Source organism: Tachyglossus aculeatus, chromosome 3 (genome assembly GCF_015852505.1).
Source record: "Tachyglossus aculeatus isolate mTacAcu1 chromosome 3, mTacAcu1.pri, whole genome shotgun sequence".
Taxonomy (NCBI): Eukaryota; Metazoa; Chordata; class Mammalia; order Monotremata; family Tachyglossidae; genus Tachyglossus; species Tachyglossus aculeatus.
This window is the reverse complement of record NC_052068.1, coordinates 87,461,497-87,483,128: the sequence shown is the minus strand read 5'-3', so window position 1 is coordinate 87,483,128 and position 21,632 is coordinate 87,461,497. Positions and strand designations below refer to the sequence as shown.

The following is a 21,632-nucleotide window of genomic DNA, read 5'->3' as shown; positions in this document are numbered from 1 at the left end:
TGATTTCATTTGCTCTTGGAATCTGATTTCATTCACTCTCTGGACCGTGGAATCATTTGGTGATCTCTGTGGGTGGTGAGGTCGAAAGAGAGCTTACATTTGATTTCATTCTCTCTCTGGAATGAGGAATCATGTGGTGATCTCTGTGGAAAGTGTGGTAGAAAGAAAGCTCACATTTGATTTCATTTGCTCTCTGGAACATGGAATCGTCCAGTGATCTCTGTCGGGTGTGGGACTGTCCGGTGGCCCTTTGGAAGACTGGATTAGGGAATCCAGGAAGACCAGGGTGGCTCTCACTGCACTTAACACACTCTTTCTGGGAGTGGACCCCATGGAGTTTATGTTCACGGTCAAAGGAAACATTGTGCGCCCTGAGACCAGTGGGCATTCCGGTTTCTGAGTGGAGGCTGGCAGAGCCCATCTCTGGCTAAGTGGCATAAAAATTGGTCGTGGGAGGGGATGTCCCGAACCATCCCTTCATGCCCTTTCCCCCGCCCCACCCACCCACCCAGCATGTTTGCAGTGTCTCCTTCCGGTCTGCAGTAAGGAGCCTGCACAAAGGAAGAGGGAAAGTTCTTTCGCAAGCAAGGCTGGGTATATTATGTGACCAGCCTGTCAAATTCTGGCATGCGGCTTGTCCTGTTAGGAAATCAAGTAGACTCTTTGTCTGCTCTCCAGCAGAGCCACTTCTCTCTCTGCACTCATTTGCTCCGTACGAGGAACTGACTCAAGTGGGTAAAGGGAAGTCCTCCCTTTGACCACTGAGGCCTCAGGATGACTGTCCCAGGCTGGAAAGGAGCTGTGCTCCACTGTCTGTCTTCCTGGCCTCTGCCTCTAAGGCCCCTCGCCCAAATTCCCAGCTTGCCCTGCTAGACTGGTGCCTCTCTGCTCATCTGCTGCCAAAAGGCAGTGAGTGTGATTCCTGCGATCAGGTTTCTGCTCCCTCTGTTTCACCTCCTTTCCTACCCAGATAGAAAGACCTCTCTTCTTCGAAACCCCCACATGTGTCAAACTGCACATTTGCATGCACACAGGAGTCCTTCGAGCACTATTCAGTTGTTTTGGACCCCAGAGTCATTCAGATAATAATAATAATAATAATAATAATAATAATAATAATAATAATAATAATGGCATTTGTTGAGTGCTTATTACGTGCAAAGCACTGTTCTAAGCGCAGGGGAGGATACAAGGTGATCAGGTTGTCCCACGTGGGGCTCACAGTTGTAATCCCCATTTTACAGATGAGGGAACTGAGGCCCAGAGATGTTAAGTGACTTGCCCAAAGTCACACAACTGACAAGTGGCAGAGCTGGAATTAGAACCCATGACCTCTGACTCCCAAGCCTGTGCTCTTTCCACTGAGCCACGCTGCTTCTCAAGATTCAGATCTTATCAGAGTTCCAGTGGCAGTTGTACTTGCCAGCTAAATTCATGGTTATGCTATTTGTTAAGCACTTATGTGGCAGATGTTGCACTAAGCACTGGGGTAGATGCAAACTAATCAGGTTAGACACAGTCTCTGTCCCACATGGAGTTTATAGTCTTAATCCCATTTTACAGATGTGGTAACTGAAGCACAGAGAAGTGAAGTGACTTGCCCAGGGTCACACAACAGACAACAGACAAGTGGTGGAGCTGGGATTAGAACTCAGGTCATTCTGAGTCCCAGGCCGTGCTCTATCCACTAGGCCACGCTGCTTCTCTATTTTGCATAGCTTAAACAGTGAGCTTGTGAGAGAAGGTAGCCCATTTAAAACAGACCCCCATCTCAGCTATAAATAGCTACCAGATTAAATGGGGCACACCATATCAGGAGCAGTACTGTAGTGCCAGACTGCCCAGGGCAGGACTCCAAGAAAAAAGATTTTGCAACCACTAGTGATGCCCCCGGTGGATAGAGCCTCTGGTTTTTAATATCCAGGTTGCTATGGGAACCACAACTTCAAGTTTCCTGACTTTGGGGCTGTGAAAATTGCAACCTTAACATTGGGTTGATGTGGGTTTCTCTGTGAATTTCCTGTTTTATTGTTTACTCTAAAGAACGGAAAATGCTATTGCAGACAGCTCTCCCCCTTGATGGTCACCGTAGGTGCCCTCTTGGCAGCTCCCTCAAATTCAGAAGAGCCCCCAGTTGTGGCCCCCCGAAACCTCATGCGGCAGAGAGCCAAGGGGCTGCCCGAGTCCTAGAGAAGCTCCAGGGATGAGACTCCATTGTTCTATACCTTTCCCAGTTCATGAGAAAATTGGGAGCTGCAAAGGCTCCATGCTCAGGGCTGATGCAGGGAGAAGCCTGGTCCCTGGTTAGTAGCCGGCCGAGGACAAGTCAGCATTGGATATCTGGAGCAAAACCTTTTGGGAATGACTTAAGCGTTGTTGAGAGGGTGAAGCTGTAGGTGACAGCTCAGTGCTTTTTTTTATGGTATTAGTTAAGCACTTACTCTAGGCCAGGCACTATACTAAGCACTGGAATAGAGATTCAAGATAATCAGGTTGGACACAGTCCATGTCCCACATGGGATTCAGCTCATAGTCTTAATCCACATTTTACAGATGAGGGGAGGCAAAGTGACTTGCCCAGGGCTACACAGCAGACAAGTGAGCAGAGCTGGGATTAGAACCCAGGTCTTTCTGACTCCCTGACACTTTGCAAATGGTAATGTTAAATAGAACCTCCAGCCCTGGCACTCTTCAGTGTATACATGCTAAATATCACAAATTCAGTTCATTTACTTGGGTTACTCCCCTGGCTGCTCCCCCTCCAGGAAGGCTAGGAGGAGCTATTCCAGGTTATAGCCAATCCATCTATTTCTCTAGTTCCATTCCCTGAGGATTTCTTGGCATTCACTAAGAACCCCTTGTGTGAGCTTGGCCAGGTCACTTAACTTTACTGTCCCTCAGTTACTTCATCTGTATAATGGGAATTAAGACTGTGAACCCCAGGTGGGAGAGGGACTGTGCCCAATCCAATTGTCTTACATCTACCCAGTCCTGAGTACAATGCCTGACATATAGTAAATACTTACCAAATACCATGAAAGAAAAAACCTTAGGTGGGGGAGTCAGGGGAGAAGTTCCAGTGTTTTCTCCTTTGGTCAGAGGGTAAGGGGGGAAACTGAGGCACAAAGGAGGGTGCATTCCTGATCACAGCAGGAAAATTGAGTCCATGCCAGAGGTAGACCTCAGCCTAAGACTTGATAATCCATTTGTTTATGTAACCCAGATGAGGAGAGATCAGGTGTGATGCTTTTAGAGGGTCCCACTGTCTGATCTAGAGATGAACTGGGCCTTTAGAGGCACTCGGGTCTCGAGTGGTATATAATGTTGTAATGAAAGCACTTGGTTCCCAAGCGTTTTGGGGAGTGTCCAATCCAGAACCTCCAACTCTTTGTAAACCTCTGTTGTGGGCCAGAGCAATCCCTGGTATGATTGGGGGCAGGATCAAAACCAGCCTGCTTCTTACAAACAGAAAGTGTGACAGGAGGCCTCTCCTTTTCACTTCCCTCTGCTCTATCCCTTCCTCCTCTTCTTCTCTTCCTTTCCCCTCAGTCTCATCCCGTACTCTTTTTCCCGTACTATTTTTTTATTAATATTATTTTCACAAAAAACCATCCACCTACATGCACATGAGAAGCAGCGTGGCCTGGGCTTTGGAGTCAGAGGTCATGGGTTCAAATCCTGGCTCCACCAATTGTCAGCTGTGTGACTTTGGGCAGGCCACTTAAATTATCTGTGCCTCAGTTACCTCATCTGTAAAATGGGGATTAAGACTGTGAGCCCTCATAGGACAAGCTGATCACCTTGTAACCTCTCCAGTGCTTAGAACAGTGTTTTGCATATAGTAAGTGCTTAACAAATACCATTATTATTATTATTATTATTATTATTATTATTATTATTATTATTATATGCTAAGTTGACAAAGGAGCAGCACCTCTCAAGACTACCAGATTGGTGCCTGTTGGGGAAAAAGCGAGCCATGATTACCTGGCTAGCCTTCTCCCGAGGGCCCATCCTTGCTTCTGCCAATGGGGAAGGGAATTGAGGCTCTCAAGGTTGGGTCTCCAAAGGAGAATCTTGGGGGAGCCTCCTGGCTGGGCTGGTTGGCCTATTTGGAGCGATAATGTCATCTTAGCCCAGATAATCTGTTAGATGTTCTTTCCTTGGGCTTGCTGGACTCTGAGACTTAAGGACATGCACAGACAGCATTTGGCAGCCACTCAGTTCTTAGCTTCTAGACTGGAGCCCCCTCTAGACTGTAAGCTCGTTATAGGCAGTTCTGTGGTATTGTACGCCAATTCTGTGGTATTGTACTCTCCCAAGTCCTTAGTACAGTGATCTGCATGTAGTAAGCGCTCAGTAAATACCATTGATTGATTAGCTGCCTGGACTTAGGGGGAGAGTCCCCTCTCTGGGCACATGCATCCCTTCAGGATAGGCTGTTTGGTGGAAAGCAGCATGGCCTAGTACTCTATCCAGCATGATAGAGTACTGGCCTGGAAGTCAAAAGGATGTGGGTTCTAATACCAGCTCCACTACTTGTGTACCACTTGGGCAAGTCACTTCACCTCTCTGTGCCTCAGTTACCTCATTTGTAAAATGGGGATCAAGACTGTGAGCCCCACGTGGGACAAGGACTGTGTCCAACCCAATTAGTTTGTATCTAGCACAACACTTAGTACAGTGCCTGGCACAGAGTAAGTGTTTAGCAAATACCATAATTATTATTCAAGATGGCAGGGTATTCTAATGGAGAGCATCTTCCCCTGAATTCTCTGGGAAGCAGGGCATCACAAGCAGTGACTCAGTTTCTCCCTCTGTTAAATGGGAACACTTCCTGCCCCTTACTACTCACAGAAGGGCTATGACAATAAAGGAGGCAATACAGGTTAAATGATTTGAAAAATCCTTGCAAGGTAGTGCATGGAAAGATTGAGGTCAAGTGAAAGGGGGCCCAAGCAACCCGAGGCTTCTAGTGTTACTGGTCTTGTCCTATCCAAGGGGTTGTGGTGTGCCAAGCCAGTGGCCAGGCTGCTTCCTCTGCAGCTCCCTAACCCAACTGCCAGGTACTCTGGGAAGTGTTTCTTCCCAGCGGGTTCCACGAAGGAAACTTGCACTGCTTTCTGCATAACCAATTCAGCTCTGGCAAAGCAAGTCGGGCCCTGTTCTTCCTCATCCACGATCCCACGTGTTGTTGGCCTCCCTCCCCTCACAAACCCTCCCCCCTCCACCCCAAGACCGTGTCAGAGGCAGAAAGGGCTCAGCGGGAACCCTAGGCCTGGGGCTGGGTCTCATCAGTGGCGACGGCTGTCGGAGGGGAGGGGATCACCAGTCACCCCCTGACTTGGGGCGTGAGCCTGATAGATCCCTGGGAGAACGTAAATCCAAAAGCCCGCCAAGCCTGCTTTTCGGTTTGACAGGCCCTGAGTTTTGAGCAGCTTGGCTTTTCCTCCCTCAGGGAGGATGTGGTGGGCGGGACCACAAGTCTATGTGACACACAATAGGTCTGGAATGTGTTAGCTTCCGAACAGACATCGTTCGGGCTAGTGCGATCGCCAGGAGCACAGTGGCCAAGAAACACATTTACCTCTGTCTTTTGAGGTTCTGGGTGATGCCCATTCTGATGCTCTAACTCCAGTGTTATTCCAGCATGACCTTTAGGGACTTGGAAGCACCTCTCTCCCCATTGGCTCAGAGCACTGTGCCCCCCAAATCCTGTTAATGAACCCATGAGGCAGTGGTTGGTGTTTCTGTCTCCCCACCTCACCCCCTCAATTTCAGAGTGAGAAACTGCACCCCAGGGTCAGCAGACAGGATCCTGGTGGTTGAGTAAGGAATTGACTCCTGGCCTCCCTCCTCCCCATCTATTGCTGAAGTATCCTTTCTCTTGAAACAAAACAAAAAAGCCCACCAATCTCCTCTTTTTATGGTATTCATTAAGTGTTTACTTTGTGCCATGCACTCTTCAGAGTACTGGGATAGAAACAAGCTAATTAGGTTGAGCATAGTCTATGTCCCACATGGGGCTCACAGTCTGAACCCCCATTTTACAGATGAAGTAACTGAGGCACAGATAATTTAAGTGATTAGCCCAAAATCACAAAGCAGACAAGTCATGGAGCCGGGATTAAAACCCAGGTTCTTCTGACTCGCAGGCCTGTGCTCTATCCACTAAGCCACGCAGCTTCTCTTTTAGATAATTCTGCAAGTGATTCACAAGAACTCCTCTCAGAAAACGTGATTTGGGGCTTTACACGTTTTTTCCTAACAATCCCACTGAAAGATAAACTTGGCGGAAATGAGGCCCAGGGTCCAAACCCTCCCGGAGTCTCTAGGTGAGCTGAGCGTGAATCCAGATGCCCTGTGTTTGTCCCGACCCTATAAACATTATCTTCAAAGCCAGTGTGTCACTGGGTGCCGGAAGAAAGAGGGTTTAGGAGTCTGGCTTAACCATCTTTCAGTTACCTAATGTTTTTCCCAAATTTCAAGTGCGAATGTGGGTGTAAAGTGTGAAAATAAATAAGATAAAATAAAATAGTAAAGGGAAAATCTCGAAGGGAGGGGAAGAGGAGGAAGGGGTGAAGCAGAGGAAAGTGGAAAGGAAGGGGCCTCCCGCCACAGTTTCGGTCTCTAATTATTTGGCCTCTAATCACCAGTGAGCAGAAGGAAGGAAGATCCCGAGCTCTGGGAATTGGGGAGGGGCAGAAAGGAGCCGGACTGGGTGGAGAGCCACTTTTGCCAATTAAGCCTGTAGCTCCCCACGCCATCCACATGCACCATTGGCCCTCCTAGGTCATGTCCAAAGCAGGAACTTGTATTCCCAACTGAATCTGCCAGTAAACGTTCTTTCAGCCATGATTGCCTGCCAAACTGGCTGGATCTCTGGTCTCAAGCTCATGCTCATGATGATCGAGCCGTGAAGATGTGACTCGCTGAGAGTTCCCAGCCCTCATCTGCTTCGAGCCCTCCCCCTCCCCATGATTGGCAGGTGATGGGGAGTTTTCACTGCTCCTCTGCCATCCCTGTCCTCCCACTGCTACTCCCCTACCATGCTGCAAATCTTCAGGGTTAGGGAAGACGAAAGCAGGAAGCAAGAAGAGGAGAGGGCCATGGTCATCGAGGGGAGGTCCAAGCCAGCCAGGAAACCTGTCGAGGTGAGACTTGGAGTCCCCTTCCTCTGGATTAGAAACAAGGGCAAGACGCCAGCACCCAAAGAGCAGTGAGCGGTATTTGTCCAAGCACAGGTGCCCCATGGGCGCCACAAGGGTGATTATCCCCCTCAGCTGCCTGAGCTGGACACCTAGTTCGACCACTGTTCTAAGTGCTGGGGAGGTTACAAGGTAATCAGGTTGTCCCACAAGGGGCTCACAGTCTTAATCCCCATTTTACAGATGAGGTAACTGAGGCACAGAGAAGTTAAGTGACTTGCCCAAAGTCACACCGCTGACAATGGGGGTGTGACTTTAGTGAGGCCAGTCAGGCTGAAAAGATGTAGTAGGGTGACTTTCTGACCTGTTTGCTCTTAATAGTCTGGCCCCTCCCAGCCCCTCTTCCCCTCCCCACCCCCACCTTGGAACATCTTTGCCCCCATTTTCCCTCAAACTCAAAAGGAAAAGTTAGCAGGTCTGGGCGCATATTATCGGTAATTCTTTCAAAACAGCTACACATTTGCTAGCTGTAAGCCCAACAAGAGAATAACTGACTGTATCTTGTTGGGTTTCATGTGAGCAGGACCTGTCTTAGTAGCAGTAGTGGTAGTAATAGCATTTATTAATTGAGTGTCTTGTCTTGAGAAAGTAAAAGAGAAGCAAATCACACTCATTTCCTGCTCACAAGAAGCTTGCAGTCTAATGGCACACTCAGATGGGTGCCTTTCTCCTCCCTCCCTTTTCCAGAATCTCCCAACTGGGAAGGTTTTCGTCCCCTCCTGCTGCCCAGACAGTCCCCTCTCTTTGACCCCAGCTGGACTCTGTTCTCTGCAGTTAGTCTTGTAACCCAGGGCAGGGACAGAGGAGCCAAGCGCGTTCTTAATAAGGCCAAGTTGTTTGTGTTTGTCTTCCACACTGTCACTTCTGAGGGGAGACGCTGAGAGCAGAGGAAAAATATGTGATCGAAGTTTTCTTTGTAGGGTTCTCACTTGTAGGCCTACCCTTCAGATGGAGCCCTTGACTAGCCATTGTCTAAGAGTCTAAATGTTTCCAAATATTTGGGCTGTAATTATACCACATCCCTACCTGGGAGTATAAAAGCACCTGAGTGTTTGCTTGTATGTGTGTGCACATGTGCTCATGCACACACACACACACGTGCGCGCGCACACACACACACACACATACGCACACCTTGTGAGCTGGAGGGCCTTGGTTCTGCTAAATTGTCTAGCAAATTACAAGTCTTTCTCTAAAAAAGCTGAGGACCCAAAGCTGCCCTTTCATTTTCAATGTCCTCTCATTTAGGATGTAATTCGGCAAGATGGCCCATCGCTAACTTTGCTGTGGGTCACCAAAATCTGGTTCCGAGCTACTGTCCAGCTTCCATCTATCCGGGATCCAGGGTGGGCCCAGCATCCGGCACCCACCCACCTCTGGGACCTAACAGCTGCTCTGAGGAAAGCCAGCAGAGGGGCCGCGGGCAGGCTGCTGGAGGGCTGAGCTCTCCACCCCCGACTTGGAAGACCCCTTGAAGAATGGGCAAAGCTGGGGGCCGGGGGAGGACCGCTCCTGGAGAATGGCATTAATGAACCCGAGCAAGCACTGCTTGAAAAGCTTTTCTCGATGTCGCCTTCAGTTCCTAGACAGCACCTAGCGGTGCTTAACACAGCTGTGAGAGACACAATCACAAATCTGGAAGTTTTTAAGTTTAATTTTATTTCCACTGAGATTCTCAGTGGCCAATTGAAAATAGTCGATGATCACAGCATATTTTCCACTGTCTTATAACAAACCTGCAGCCTCACGCGGTGATTAACTCTAATCACATAGTTACAACTTATCCAGGGAGCTATTACGATAAAATCACTACGTTCTGCCTTACCGCTACAATCATGTCACTGAAATTGCTGATTGTATTATTCATTTTTGCTTTTCTTCTGGCCTTGCTGTTTCTCTTAATCTTTTGTGTATCTCACCTCTTTAGGCTCTCTGTCTCAGTTTATCCCTTTCCTCAAATGAGGAAAACTAGGAAACCCGGGGAGGTGGGGCGGGGAGGGGAGGGATGGAGCAGGGTGGGATCACATCCTGGAGAGAGGTACACAAGGCCTACCTGACTGGTGCTTTCTATTCCTTCTGCTCCACAGTTGTTGCAATCTCAGGATGTAAAGGAGGATGCCGTTCTTTGTTGTTCCATGGAGGTAGGAGGAAAATCGTTATACGTTGGGTTCTCTGTGAGTAAGCAAAGCCTCCATGTGGTGGTGTTCCCGCTCAACTAATTATTTATCATTTATTTTATGGTATTTGTTAAGCCCAGGGGTTCTGAGCCCAGAATCAGGGGCGATGGTTCTGGGAATGTTTCCTAGACAACCTCCCTACTCAAGGCCAGAATCACCTGTTTGTTGGAGACCACTGCCTAGCTCTGTGGTGAGCAGCTGGCAGCCCAGTTTGGTTCAGAATCAGTCAATGAGTCAATCGTATTTATTGAGTGCTTACTGTGCGCGGAGCACTGTACTAAACACTCAGGAGAGTACAATATAAAAATAGACACATTCTCTGCCCACAACAAGCTCACAGTCTAGAAGGAGAGACAGACATTAGCATAAATAAATAAATTACAGATAGGTACATAAGTGCTGTGGGACTTGGGTGGGGGATGGGGGGGTAAATAAAGGGGCCAAGTTAGGGTGATGTAGAAGGGAGTGGGAGAAGAGGAAAGGAGAGCTTAGTCAGGGAAGGTCTCTTGGAGGACCAGCTGCCTGAAGGAGGGGCAAGAGGGATATATATGGTTCCCAAATAATAATAATAATGATGGCAGTAGTTGTTAAGCACTTACAGTGTGCCTGGTTGGACATAGTCCCTGTCCTCATGGGGCTCACAGTCTTAGCATGACAGAGTAGGATTTAGGAAGGCGTCTGTTTATTGTTGTATTGTACTCTCCCAAGCACTTAGTATGGTGCTCTGCACACAGTACACAGTAAGCACTCAATAAATATAATTGAATGAATGAATGAATCCCCATTTTACAGATGAGGAAACTGAGACACAGAGAAGTGATTTGCCCAAGGTCACACAGCAGTCAAATGACGGAGCCCAGATCAGAACCCTGGTCCTCTGACTCCCAGACCCGGCCTCTTTCCGCCAGGCCACGGTGCTTCTCAAATGTCCAAATGTCCATCTTTCTCATCTCTTCAGTCAATTTCTTCCTTCCCACTTCCCCAACCCCGGTCAGGGAAAGAAGTCGCTCACTGATGGTGGGAAAACGACTTCCTGTCAGTCCTCTTTCCACTTCAGCCAGCTGGATGTCTTCCCCCTTCCCTACCCCCTGCCTTAACATCCTGACTCTGCACCTTCTCCAGTTTGTCCACCAGTCTGGTGGGCAATATGGTTTGTCCACCAGTTGTTGTTCTGGTCACTGTTCAGAACTTAATAAGAACCCATAGCTTCCAGGACACTACTGATGCTCACTCTCTAGCCACTTACATCTCTCAACATGACCTCAACACAAAAAGACCTGAGATATTTGCGGGGAATCATTTTCAATAAAAAATTCCATTCTGAGCCTGAGTCTGCCCAAGGCAAAGTTGGTGCTCAATCAATCAATCAATCGATGGTATTTATTGAATGCTTAATATGTGCAGAACCCTGTACTCAGCACTTTGGAGAGAACAGAAGAGTCGGTAGACACGATCCCTGTCCTCAAGGAACTTACAGTAAAGTGGGGGAACAAACATTAAAATCACTTACCAATAGGAGAAGCAGCAGAATATAAGTTATTCTAGAGATGGGGTAGGCTGAGTGCCTTTGTGTTTAAAGCTTTTTTGTTCAGTTTTTTATGGTATCAGTTAAGTGCTTACTATGTGTCACGCACGGTACTAAGCACTGAGGTAGATACAAGCTAATCGGGTTAGACAGTCTGAGTCCCACATGAGGCTCACAACTTAATCCCCATTTTACAGATGAGATAATTGAGGCCCAGAGAAGTGAAATGACTTTCCCACGGTCACATAGCAGACAAATGGCAGGGCCGGGATTAGAACCCAGTTCCTTCTGATTCCCAGGCCCATGCTTTTTCCATTAGGCTGCGCTGCTTCTCCAGATCTAAGTGCATAGACAGTGCCGAAGGGCGGGAAAATTGAGGAGATGACAGATCAATCAGGGCAAGCTTCCTGACGGGGTTGTAGGAGATGGGGAAAGCAGTGATTTGTCAGATCTGAAGGAGGAGGAAGTTTCCAGCAGGAGGGAGGACATGCTTTGGATCAACCAAACCCTGGCAGAGATGACAGGACCTCAGCGCAGAGGCTAGAACCACAGGGCCCTTATCTGGGCCCAGCCCAGGAGCCTCGAAGCAAGCACATCAGTACAACTGACAAAATGTGTTTCAAGTATTCCCGCCACCTCCCAGCCCCCAACCTCCCACCCCACGCACTCCGAGGGGCCTCACTTTAATGCCCAGGGTGGACCCAGAGAGAGGGGCGGCTGAGCAGGGCAGGGCAGAAACAGCAGCCCCGATGGCAGCAGCTGAGAGTCGAGTGGGCTCTCAGAGCCCTCAGGAGGGCTGCGGAGGAAGCGGCCATAGCAAACGGACCCTTTATGCCCAGCCTCAGACCTCAGGCTTTGTGGCCTCTCGTGCTGAGTTACAACAAAAGCAATATCAGAGATCCCTAGCATTAACTGGCTAAGGAGTGAGGTGCCATTGGAACCTTCTAGAGGCAGATGGAAGCCATGAAATTTGTACAATCTGCCCTTAGGTTGTGCCCCAAAATCAAAGCAATTATGCACTTTAGGCATAGACAAATACCTTAAGTACAAATGCTCTGAGGCTACTTTTTGAGGTTTTCGCTTTTCTTTTTTCTCCTGTCTGTTCCTTTACAATCAGGTGTCAATTATTCATGGTGGCGTGTGCTTCCAATTGCCATGGTGATCAGGATCATGGAAATGCACAGATAACCCTTAGACTATGAACCCCATGTGGGACGGGGACTGTGTCCAATCTGCTTGTATTCTATTTACCCCAGTGCTTAGTACAGTGTTCGGCGCATAGTATGTTCTTGATAAATACCATTATTATTGTTGTTGCTGTTATTAAAAATTATTATTATTATTATTGCTGTTATTATTGGGAAGCAGCTTGGCTTAGTGGAAAGAGCCCGGGCTTGGGAGTCATAGGTCATGGGTTCTAATACCGACTCTACCACTTGTCAGCTGCGTGACTTTGGGTAAGTCACTTAACTTCTCTGGGCCTCAGTTACCTCATCTGTAAAATGGGGATTAAGACTGTGAGCCCCACGTGGAACAACCTGATTACCTTGTATCTACCCCAGCGCTTTGAACAGTGCTTAGCACATAGTAAGCACTTTACAAATACCATAATTATTATTATTATTAAAAATAATTCAAAAACTTAACTTTAGCCTTTAGTTTCCCACTTCCTCCTCCTCTGAGCCTTGGACCCCAGCTGCTCCTAGTGGGCAAAATGAACTGATTTTATTGCCCTGTTTGTTTTTCCCCCGGCCCAAGAAGCAGGGAGAGACTGTCTACAAGTCAACAAATAGTGAGCAAGGAAAAAGAAGCTGAATAATTAAGAGTGCTGAAGGACTTATCTAGGACTGACTCCCTTCCCCTTTAAACAGCCCAAGTTTTGCCACTAATAGAGTCCTGCTATTGGTATCAACAGTGTGTTTGCCAAGTGCCAGCTCTGTGTGCAGTGGGTTTGGGAACTTACAAAAGAAGTGAAATGCAGCAAGTCCCAGTGGAAAGAGTATGGGCCTAGGAGTCAGAGTATCTGGGCCCTAATTCCGGCTCTTTGACCTCTCTGCTGTGTGACTATAGGGAAGTCACTCAACTTCTCTGTGCCTCAGTTATCTCATCTGCAGAATGAAGAGGGAGAGCATTGCCTACTCCCTCCTACCTAGATTGTGAGCCCCATGTGGTACAGGTGCTGTCCAACCTGATTATCTTGTATCTACCCCAGTGCTTATTACAGTGCTTGGTACATAGTAAGCTCTTAGCATGTATTGTAATGTTGATAATAAGAACAAGAACAAGTGGAAGGGCCTCTTCTCAAGTGGCCTCCTCTCAAAGAGTTTACCACTCACTGGGGAGAAAATATGCATAAATGCACAAATATACCTAGAGTGAGAGTTTGAGGCCCAGGTGAATAAATTAATAAGTACATAAGGGCTGAGGTGATGGATGGGATGAGATGACATGACAAGGATGCATGAACCAAGGAAGGCCTCCTGGAGGAGAGCAATGAATCAATCAATCAATTGCATTTATTGAGCATTTACTATGTGCAGAGCACGGCACTAAGCACTTGGGAGGGGACAATCAATCAATCAATCAATCGTATTTATTGAGCGCTTACTATGTGCAGAGCACTGTACTAAGCGCTTGGGAAGTACAAATTGGCATCACATAGAGACAGTCCCTACCCAACAGTGGGCTCACAGTCTAAAAGGGGGAGACAGAGAACAGAACCAAACATACCAACAAAATAAAATAAGTAGGATAGAAATGTACAAGTAAAATAAATAAATAAATAGATAAATAGAGTAATAAATATGTACAACCATATATACATATATACAGGTGCTGTGGGGAAGGGAAGGAGGTAAGACGGGAGGATGGAGAGGGGGACGAGGGGGAGAGGAAAGAAGGGGCTCAGTCTGGGAAGGCCTCCTGGAGGAGGTGAGCTCTCAGCAGGGCCTTGAAGGGAGGAAGAGAGCTAGCTTGGCGGATGGGCAGAGGGAGGGCATTCCAGGCCCGGGGGATGACGTGGGCCGGGGGTCGATGGCGGGACAGGCGAGAGCGAGGTACAGTGAGGAGATTAGTGGTGGAGGAGGGGACAACAAAATTAGCAGACACATTCCCTGCCCATAATGAGCTTGCAGACCAGAGAATAGATGACTAGGTGGCTAGTCTAGATGACTTTTTAGGAGGGCTTTGAGAAAAGGGAAGGTCTCTTGGGCGGTCTTTCCTGCCTTCTCCTTCGTCTCATTCTACAGCTGCCGGTTTGGCCCCTATCTGCTCCCTCCCTGGTGGTTTCCCCTTCCAGATGTTTGCAAAACTGTGGCCAGGCTTTGGGGAGTCATTTCCTTTTCATGCCCTCTTGGTTTTATTAATGAATGATTTTGAAATCTTCAGTCTGCGGTGGAGGGAGAGCACTCACCCTCTGAACAGAGAGCCCAGCCCTTCCCCAAATCCTCTTTTTTCATTTTCCTCCTTGCAGCTTCCTCCGTTCCTTTCTGTCCATTGGATCCCTGCTCTGCATCTGGGCAGTTCTGCTGTGGTGGGGGAAGAGAGAACAATAATAATAATAATAATAATAATAATGATATGTGTTAAGCACTTACTATGTGCCAGGCACTGTACTAGCAAGCTCTAGCTTGCTAGTATGGGTTGGACACAGTCCCTGTGTCCTGTGGGGCTCACAGTCTCAATCCCCATTTTCAGATGAGGTAACTGAGGCTCAGAAAAGAGAAGTGACTTGCCCAAGGTCACACAGCATAGAAGTGGTAGAGCTGGGATTAGAACCTAGGTCCTTCTGACTCCCGGGTCCGGGCTCTATCTACTAGGCCATGCTGCTTCTCCGTCTGAATGGTGAAATAACATAAATACAAGACAGTACAAAGGTATGGAGTTCAACACATCCAGCAGTGAAGGGGATCTGCAGAGGCCTCAGCGTGCTGCCACCCAAATCACTGAGAGTCTGGTCACATCCAAGATTCCCAAAGTTCTAAAATGTGCCGAGGCTGTGCACTGATGCGGCTTAAATCCCCATGGCCCAGAGTTCATGGGACACATCCTGACTAGGGGCTCTGGATGTTGCCCTGGAAAAGCAGCCGGGGTTCCCAATGGCTTCACTCGGTGGTTTCACTCAGCGGTATGCGGGGAAGAGAGACCAAGCGGCATCCTGTTCATTCTCCCCCCATATTTTAGCCCTTCCCCTTTTCCTCCCCCTCTGGACCCCAGCTTTGGTCCTCCATGTCCCAGCTGCTTTCTTAGATGATGACAGAGTGCTGTAACTCTTACCTCCTTCCCTACCCACAGTGTTCTGCCCATTCTGTCTCTCTCCCAGCCAGGAGGGCTAGACCAGCGTGGTGGCGACGCTACCGCTTAACATGTGACTTCTGCCCCTCCTCTGTTGACAGCTGCAGAGCACGGGCCGGTTACTGGAGGAGCAGCTGCCGGAGATGATGACCGAGCTGCTGGCCATCGCCCGGGACAAGATGCTGTGCCCCTCGGAGTCCATGCTGACGCGGTCCCTGCTCCTCGAGGTCATCGAGCTCCACGCCAACAACTGGAACCCCCTGACCCCGACCATAACCCAGTACTACAACAAAACCATCCAGAAACTGACAGCCTGAGGCGAGGGAGAGAGGGACGGGGAGGGAGGGCGGGCAGGCCCAGGAGGGGAAGGTAGTAGCGAGAAGACACGCACCTTAAACCGGAAGCAGGAAGGAACGACAGTATCTCTAACGAAGCGAGTTTACGCATCTGCCCAAAACCAGAGGAGGAAGACCGTAACCTTCCACGATCGAGTATACCTAAGAGGCCAAACTCCCAACATGCTGCAGTGGAGACTCATAAGGGGAAAAATAAAAAGCATGCCGATTTGGAGCTGGGTCCCCCAGCAGCACCTCCCCTGCCCCTCGCCCTCCCACCCCCTCCGCCTCCAACCGCCCCCTGCCAGGTTTTTGTGGTGGGGGTTTTCATTCTGATGAAAACACCACGCAGGTGGCGGTGGCGGCGGCAGCTCACGCCGGGTCATTGTTTAGGTCAGAAAGGAACACGAAGGGTTGAAAAGTGAGTCGGAGTCTGGGTGGGTATTGTTTTCACCCATTATGTTGGCTGGCAGTAGCCAAATGGCAGGAGACAGCACATAGCAGATGTCTTGGAAGGACAAAGGAAGACACGGTCTGCACCAGACGCTGGAAATTGACGCCTTTTGTCAAGTGGACTGTCGTTTGGGTGGGATTTTGGAGGGGGGAGGTGGGGAGGGAGCCTCAACTATCCCCCCTGCTCCCCGCAACTCCCGAAGTCCAATGAGGTTCTAACTTAGGATTTTCCTAAGGGGAAATGGGGCCGTTGGATTTGCACTCTTTCATTTGGATATTTTTTAACAACAATGACAGTTGCTCTGAACTATTTTTTGCCTTTATGGAAAACTCCCTATAACGCGAGCTCCTGAATGCCTCTTTGAGGACCCCTGATTAGTGGAGGGACAGGGGCAGGGACCAGGGGAAGAATCCTAAAGCCACTTTAGAAGTGTTAAAGCCACATTCGGTTTGCCGGTAGCCAGTTGCAGTCGTCATAAACTTCTGCTCCTGGAAATCTGGCTTTTTGGGGTTGCTGTGGATCGTCAGCCCGCCGATCTAGCATCCCCTCACTTTTCCTGATTATTTTTGAAGTGCTCTAATGTACCGTAAATAGTGCAGATGCCCTCGTTCGACTGTCCATATAACCTGGGCAGAGGAGGTGAAATGGAGAGAAACTGGTAAAAACTGAAAAAAAAGAGGGTGAGGTCTTTGCCCGGGGTGAAAGCAGCTGAAAATCAGGGCTAGCCATTTCATCTTCAGGGCCTTACTGGGGCTTGCAAGTCTGTGAACCAGGAGGCCTGGGACAGCCATGGTCCCCCAGCTAGGTGGCTCTTCAGTCCCCATTTTCAGAAGGGTGAAGCTGGGTCCTGCTCAGAGTTAAAGGGCCTTCCCCATGCCGACCCCAGCCTCATCCCAGAGCGACCTCCAGAGCACGGTGCTCCCCTTGACTGCTACCCTGAAGTGGAACAGGTAGACCGCTCAGCAGAGAGCTGGCGACAGAGGGAAGCCATGCATGGCCTTCCCTGTGGGAGTTTGGGCAGGTGATTTCATTGTTATTGGAGAAGAGAAAGCTTGAGGGGTGGGTCGAGGGGTGGGGAGGTGTCAGGAGGGAGATTAATGTTTGCACTGGGATGGAGTTTGCTCCGAACAAGTATTAGTCCAAGTAGCAAATGGACAGAGATGTTTCGGCTTCTGAGGAGTCAGCCCAGTTCCTTTCTACACAGAGGAGGCCGGGGTTTCCCGAGAAGAAGAAGACTCCACCCTTCTAGGTAGCACAGGGGAGGAGAACTGTGAAAAGAGCAAAATACAGAACATATTGTTCCGTAACCCCAATCCTGCCGTGAACCAGCCCTGGTTTATTTCTTGGAAACCAACTGAACTGTCCTCAGCCCAGTCTTTTAAACAGGCTCGCAAATGACTCCCTTCCAGAGTGAAGGAGACCTGCCCCGTCACCGCTGCACTTCCTGAATGGTGACCAGGAAATGATGTCACAGCTCGGGGGCTTCCTTATTTGCTCCTTTATTGAGGCTGTGACTTACTAAATCATTTCTGGGGCTTGCCTGATGAAGTTCGGCGGAGCGACGGGGTGGAGATTTCCCTTTATTTGTTCAGAACTAATTCTGAGGGAAATTGGGAGTGGAAATCAAGCGCGCCGCCTCGGGCCCGTTCCAGCCATGGCTGGGCACCTTTGAGAGGGGCCACTAGCCGGCACCTAGTTCCGCCTCAGGGACATGGCCTGCCAGGTTCTGGGACCACCTGCTGATTCCCACAAGGGGATCGTGATTGGGGCTGGCTTCTACCTGCTTGCAGTTGCTGGGGGTGCAGGACCCAAAGCAGGTGGAGGTGGGCCTTACGCTTGCAGATGGTGTCGACAAAGATTGTCCTTCCAGCAGCAAAAACCCTTCTGGGCAGAGAGAGGGGGAAAAGCAGAAACCTGCCCATGGCGGGAGAGGGCCCCCCAGCAAGGGAAGGGAAAGATGCGTCCAAGCAGCCATGCCATTGTTTGAATATGTATCTGCACGTACATGTGTGTTTGTGTGTGTGTGTATGTGTGGGTGTTCCACGCCCGCAAGCGTGTGTTCTTTTCTAAAGCGTATGTGAAGAAGAGGGAGGTTGGCAGAGGATGGGGATCACTCAGCATGGAAACCCCTGTTTTCCTCTGGAACCCGGGCCGCCTCGCAGAGCCGCCCTGGAGGAGATGCTTTGGGAAGAGTGCGGAGGGCGGCAAGGATCCGTGCTGTAGAGTGCTGTCCCCCAGGTGACTGGCCAGCCGATGTGAAGGTCACCTCCAGGGTCAGAAAAGCCCACCCGGGACTGGTGCGGGGCAGGGGATAAGCGGTATGAGCACGGAGAGGTGAGTAGGTTGCCCCAGCAGCTGGTTGGTGCCGAAGTTTCCCCGGCCACACTAGCCCAACTTGTGGTCCCCCCATTGTGGAGGCTCCTCGAGGCCCTGCCCTAAGGCTGTCCTCTCCTGGGGAGCTGCCCTTATAAACCCTTACGACAATAGTGCCGAAGGTGTGATCTGTGTACAAATCTCTTTTCAGTTCCATATTGTGTCTTGGTGGCTTTGAACGTGTTGACATAGATGATTCCATTGTTTTACAGTGCCGGCTAACCCCGTCAAAAATTGATTCAAGTCATTCGAATATAGCCATCACTGCTACTCTTTCAGACTTGTGAAAAGTGCTTCAGAGTCTAAAAATAGTATAAAATCCAGAGGTGGAGGGCAGGGAGCCGGGGGCTGTACCCAAGGGATCAGATAAGAAAGAGCCATAGTGCTTCAGGCGACATCTACCCGGAAAGTCCACCTGTCCAGATCTTAGCCAGCCTCGTAGAGCAGGCCAGCAGCTGAGCTGTCCTGTCTTTCACCTGGTATTCTGAGCCCCCTTTCTATTTCCACCTCTGAAAGTATCGTCATCATCAGTGGTAAGTTTGTCATGGGCAGGGAACATGTCTGCTAGTTCTGTTATATTGTGGTCTCCGAGGTACTTAATACAGTGCTCTGCACATAGTAAGCACTCAGTAAATACCATTGATTGACTGATCGAATGATCGAGTGCTTACTGGGTGCAGAGCACTGTACTGAAAGTATTGCAAAAAAGGCACAAGACCTATAGGCAGAGGAGAACTGGTTATTGTATTTCTGCCTTTTCACATAATTGCTGGCAGTTTTCTCAGAGCATTGACAAAATAAGGCCACATAACAGTAGTTCTTTGAGTGCTTTCCCTCCGCCAGCAGCGAGAGCTTATTCATGGTTTTCCTTTCGTTGAGATAGCTTTCTAGCTGCAAGCTCGTGCCCGGCCTTAATGGATTTGGCCCATTACTTTGTTCTGAAGCTCCAGAATCTCTCCCAAAGTCCTCTAGACCAGATCTGAGAACTTCTGGAGGAAGGGAACCCCTTTTATACTGGTTGTGATTTATAGTGGGTATTCCATTGGCGTCTGTTCGTTCTACCATCCGCTGCTTTGTAAAGTCGATATTTTGGATTGTTCCCATTCATCCGTGTATATGTAAATGTTGGCTGAAATGGTATTTATTCTCTTTTCTTTTCCCAAGAGAAAGGGGTGGGGAGGGGATATGCTACCCAGAAGTCCTTGGGTTAGCTGTTATCCAGGGCTGCTAGTGGCTGGCTGGCTGACTGACTAAGGAGAGAAGGGTGAGAATCATCTGCTCATCCCAGGACTCTGGCCCTGAGGAAACACCGGTATCAGACAGAGCACTGTTTCTTCATGAAAGACTCTATGTGAATCTGATTCCTGAGAATAAAGGACCTGATCCAAGATGTCCTAGGCTGGTGACCTCCCATCCCCGTTCCCCTCACGAGAGCACCGGGGGCAGCGGGAAGATGGTGTGTTCTGTCTCTGAATCGGGATTGAGGCGGGAGTATGAGACCATCCAGGCCAGACCCTCCAGAGATCAAGTAGCGAGTACCTTGAGATCTCCCCCTGGGAGAATTCAACCACCTTATCCAAGTCCCCTCTTGCACCACCAGCCTGCTTGGGCCCTCGATTCCTCTGCGTGTCTGGCCTCTCGAGGAAATCAGAATTGCCAAGGGAGCTTTGGACGTGTAAAAGTTACCTTAACTTTGATGATTGGTCTGCTCCAAATGTTTTAAAGTCACATCTCGTCACTTGGCAGGCACACAGCTGACTCAGCTTGTTAAAACCTTCGTTGGCCTCCTTTGTTCATTTTTACAGATCTGCCAGCATTGTTGGAAAACCTCAGAGCTGCTGCTGCTGCTGCAAGCACTGAGCCCTTTATGAAAGTTACAATTTCTGGACTTGTTGGGGAGGATCAGGGGTTGGAGTCGAAAAAGGCTAGGGGTGGAAGAAGGAGGGAGTGCAAGTGAAGAACAGATTCACAAAGACTTCGGCCCCAAAGTGATTGTCTGCCTGGAAATCCCTACAGCAAGGGCCCAGTCTGGTTCAGAGGGTGTTCCAACGGAAGGCTTTCTTTATTTTTTCAAAATGTCATGTTTTCCCTGAGGACCCTCCCCTACCGTATCTTTCCTCCCGGTTTATAGAGAAGACTCACTGTGAAGATTGGACCTACAAGGGCCAAGGTGATCATATGAGTGATACCCTAGGGACTCTGTGAGGGTCCATCTCTTCCTTGTGTGACGGATGAGTTTGTAAGAAAAATTGTCAAAACAGCCTGGTGATTTATTTTCTTAGAACAGCATATACTTTATTTTTGCAACATCCCTCACTTGGAACTTCCCCAAGAATCATCCTGGTTTTCTTCTAGCTCCTTGGTAGTTTATTTATTGATTTGCCCCATTTTGCTCTTCCCGGTTCATTCTGCCTTTCCCTGGGGTTGGAATCAGCCCCAGCCTTCAGGAGCACATCCCCCACCCCCATCCTCACTCCCACCCCCAACCCCAGCTCTTCCCGCTACAGACTTTCTGAATTCAGTGTCAACGAGAAGGGCGAACAGCTTGGCTTCCTGATCCGCCACGGAATCCCGCAAACGAATGGCTCTGGGGAGAAATGTCTACCTATTTATTGTGTTTGAGGAGATAATGTTTTAATTTAATCATTTATCATATTTGTTGAACTAAAAGCTTTTTTAAGAAAATGCAGGGAGAAAAAAAACTTGCAGAAGAAAAAGAAAATGTGCATACTAGGTAGGAGGGGGTGGGACATCCTGGCCCCAGACTGTTAAATTGGAAGAGACAGAGAAGACACTTTTCATCGCGATCCGATCTTGTTTATAGAACGTTCCGAAATACTGTATGCTATAAAACACATCGTCTGAGTAATAAATGTTCCAACCCTGACATTTCAACATCTACGTTGATGTGTGGTATCCATCAGGGACCGGGAGTCGGGGGTGCGGTGGAGGGAAGAGGTGGTTTATGGTAAGGAAGGTGGGGTGGGGAGGGGGTTTCTGGAAGCCCAGATAGGAAGGAGAAAGATAAGAGAGTCAGCGGAATGAAATGGGGGGAGGGAGAAGGACAGAGAGACTGAGTAAATGACACCCTGTCTGCCATAGGAACGCTTTTGCAAGCACAGGCTGTTCAGACCTCAGCCATGGGCTTCTCCATGCCTTTTGCAGAAACAGCGTTCAATCAGGACTGGGTTTTTTTTTTTCTTGCCTCTGTTCCAGGGAATATAACATGACTAAGCATTGCAGTCCAAGACCCTTTTTATTTGGGGA

The 21,632-nt window shown here is 49.0% G+C and overlaps 1 protein-coding gene across 3 annotated transcripts in view; it reads left to right on the top strand.

The window, feature by feature from the left end:
* The window catches only part of CTIF (cap binding complex dependent translation initiation factor), a 385,876-nt gene extending 370,341 nt beyond the window's left edge, over positions 1-15,535 (top strand). For 2 of the 3 annotated variants that reach the window (XM_038743775.1, XM_038743774.1), the window contains exons 11-12: positions 9,296-9,349; positions 15,305-15,535. In XM_038743775.1, coding sequence (XP_038599703.1) covers positions 9,296-9,349; positions 15,305-15,520 — 270 coding nt within the window. In that variant the 3' untranslated portion in view covers positions 15,521-15,535. The remainder of the gene's footprint in view (positions 1-9,295; positions 9,350-15,304) is intronic. The other variant, XM_038743777.1, reaches the window with a different exon arrangement.
* Positions 15,536-21,632: the final 6,097 nt, after the last annotated feature.